Below are 2272 nucleotides of genomic sequence, written 5' to 3'. Positions count from 1 at the left end.
GGGGAGGAACACAGAAGCCGAAGCAATGCGAGGGCCTTGGAGACAAGTGGAGATCAGCAGAGATGCTGTTTTCAACCCAGCGGGGGGGGGGGGATCCCCATGAAGATAAGGAGGCAGAGTTGCTCCTGAGACACAATGCAACCCCGTAAAGTCTTCGCAATAGCCTTCATGCAACGACCACCAGGTGAGCCCTGAGACCCTCCCCACATTCTAGGACGCATGCTCCGAAGAGGGAGACGTCCAGTGCATATGCAACGGATTTCTTGGAAATGTGATGAATATGTACAGGCTATGCCTATAAATGTGTATTTGCTGCTCTCCTTGGAGTGAGGCTCAGGAGGAGACACCATAATCAGCATCCCTGCTTTGTTACCTTGCGTGGGTTATTGGGTTTCATTCCTCATATCACCCAGCAAGGAAGGTGGAGAAGTGAGCTGAGACCGAGCAGAACTCCTGATGAGCCCGACAGCGTGGGGCGAGGGCTGCCCCACTGCATGCTGCGTGTGGGGCTCCTGGTGCCCCCAGCTCAGCTGTCTGTGGGGCAGAGGGGCTTCATTAAAGCATCTGCCAGGTGAGCTGCGTGAGCAGGGCTGGGAGATGCAGTAAATACAAGCAATAAAAGCACTGGTTTCATTTTTCTGGAAGAGCTGTGGACCGTTATCCGCTGCTGTTCCACATCCAACAGCAGCACCGAAAGGATCAGGAGCAGGAGAGCAGGATCTGCAGTTTCCATGAGATGTGTTGGCATGTTGCTGCTCTCCTGTCCACGTGGAGGGATGGTGTGGAGGTCAGGACTCTCCCACGGCTGCCAGGGCTGCGGCTGCCAGGATGAGCAGCCAGAGGTGTGGGGATTCCATGGGGCTGCTCCGGCCTGGGGAGGACGGGGATGGGCATTAATGGCTGTGGGGGCTGCAAACGGTGCCCAGCCTGGGCCAGGGGCTGCGGGGCCGGGGGCTCCCCTTACCTGCACTGAAAGCACCCGGCGAGCCACGTGAGCCGGGCTGGGAGGGCCGCGGCACAGACAGAGGCTCCCACTGCACTGCAACCCCAGCGCAGAGCTGCCGGGCTGCAGCCATCAGCGGGGCCCGGCCTCAAGTTCCCCGTGGGCTCCCCGTTGGCCGAGCTCCCCACCTCCCCACGACCACAGCCTGCACACCCTCCCCATGTCCCGGTCCTCAGTGTCCCCGATCCACCCACACTCCCCATGCTGGAGCACTGCAGCCCTTACCCTTCACGAACTCGCAGTTGTAGGTGCTGCTATTCCCCTGGGAGCGGAGATGGATTTCACTTCTGCCGTTCTTGTAGGTGACGCTGGTGACCTCAAACTGCTCACAGGGTGGGATGAGGACTTCGTCCTCATAGGGGTATGCGGAGAATTCCTTGATGGGCACACCGTAGCAGGTTTCCACCCAGTAGAATGTGCCCTGGGCAAACCCTTCAGCGACTTTCTCTTTTAAGGAGGAGGATGTGAACTGGCCGAAGCGGACCACCTGGCCTTGCTGTGCCGTGAATCGGATGCCCTTGACGCCGCGGTAGACGTTGTAGCATTGCTGGGGCTGGGATTCCCGCAGGATCTGCAGGGCTCTGCTCAGGAGGAAATGCAGCGTCTTGAAGGGGTAGGAGCTCAGGTAGTGCTGCCTGGAGCGCCCAGCCGTGAGCGTGGCGTTGTTGAACACGCGGTACAGATCCCCCTCCATCGTATACGCCAGCACGGCTATGGCCTGATCCTGTCCCAGCACCACTGGGCTGGTGGCATTATCTGACCGGCTCTGCCACAACTCGGTGGCAGAACGCCAGCCCTCAGCGTAGATTTTGTTGGAGAACTCGGTGCTGTTCAGCTCCGGCAGCTCAGCTTCCATCAAGTCGATGCAGCCCTGGTACTGGTCATCAAAGGAGTTGTTGGCCATGTCCATCGCCACATCCTTGATCAACCAGTTCTTGCTGCTGGCAGCCGATGCACCAGTCCAGGTGCCGAGCAGCAGCACCCAGCCCAGGAGGACGTGCTCCATGTGCAGAAGGATGCAGGTGCCCGGCTCTGTGCAGCACTGCTCAGCAACAGCGCAGGGGCACAGGAGGTGGGCACGGCTCGGTGTGCCCAGGATCACCCTGCTGCCTGCCCTGCCTGCTTCGCTCTCTTCTCCTCCCCTTGCCACCTCCTTTACACTGTCCCTCTCCATTTCCTGTAAGCAAAAGGAAAAGGCACAGGGAGTGTCCCCATCTTGGCAGTGATACCAAGGGTGCAGCAATGGGACCATAGACAGCTGCTCACAAG

General features: G+C 59.4%; 1 protein-coding gene across 1 annotated transcript; it reads right to left on the bottom strand.

Annotated features, from left to right (window-relative positions):
* Window positions 1-616: 616 nt before the first annotated feature.
* On the bottom strand, window positions 617-2192 carry LOC100545353 (erythroblast NAD(P)(+)--arginine ADP-ribosyltransferase-like). The gene is made up of 2 exons (XM_010726301.2): window positions 1229-2192; window positions 617-871 (listed from the first exon to the last, which is right to left on the bottom strand). Exons 1-2 carry the CDS (start codon window positions 2175-2177, stop codon window positions 789-791), a joined length of 1032 nt encoding a protein of 343 aa, XP_010724603.1. The 5' UTR covers window positions 2178-2192; the 3' UTR covers window positions 617-788.
* Between the last annotated feature and the right edge of the window lie 80 nt (window positions 2193-2272).

Source organism: Meleagris gallopavo (genome assembly GCF_000146605.3).
Source record: "Meleagris gallopavo isolate NT-WF06-2002-E0010 breed Aviagen turkey brand Nicholas breeding stock chromosome 1 unlocalized genomic scaffold, Turkey_5.1 Chr1_random_7180001955104, whole genome shotgun sequence".
NCBI classification, from domain to species: domain Eukaryota; kingdom Metazoa; phylum Chordata; class Aves; order Galliformes; family Phasianidae; genus Meleagris; species Meleagris gallopavo.
The sequence above is the reverse complement of the archived record's forward strand: the minus strand, read 5'-3'. Positions and strand labels throughout refer to the sequence as shown.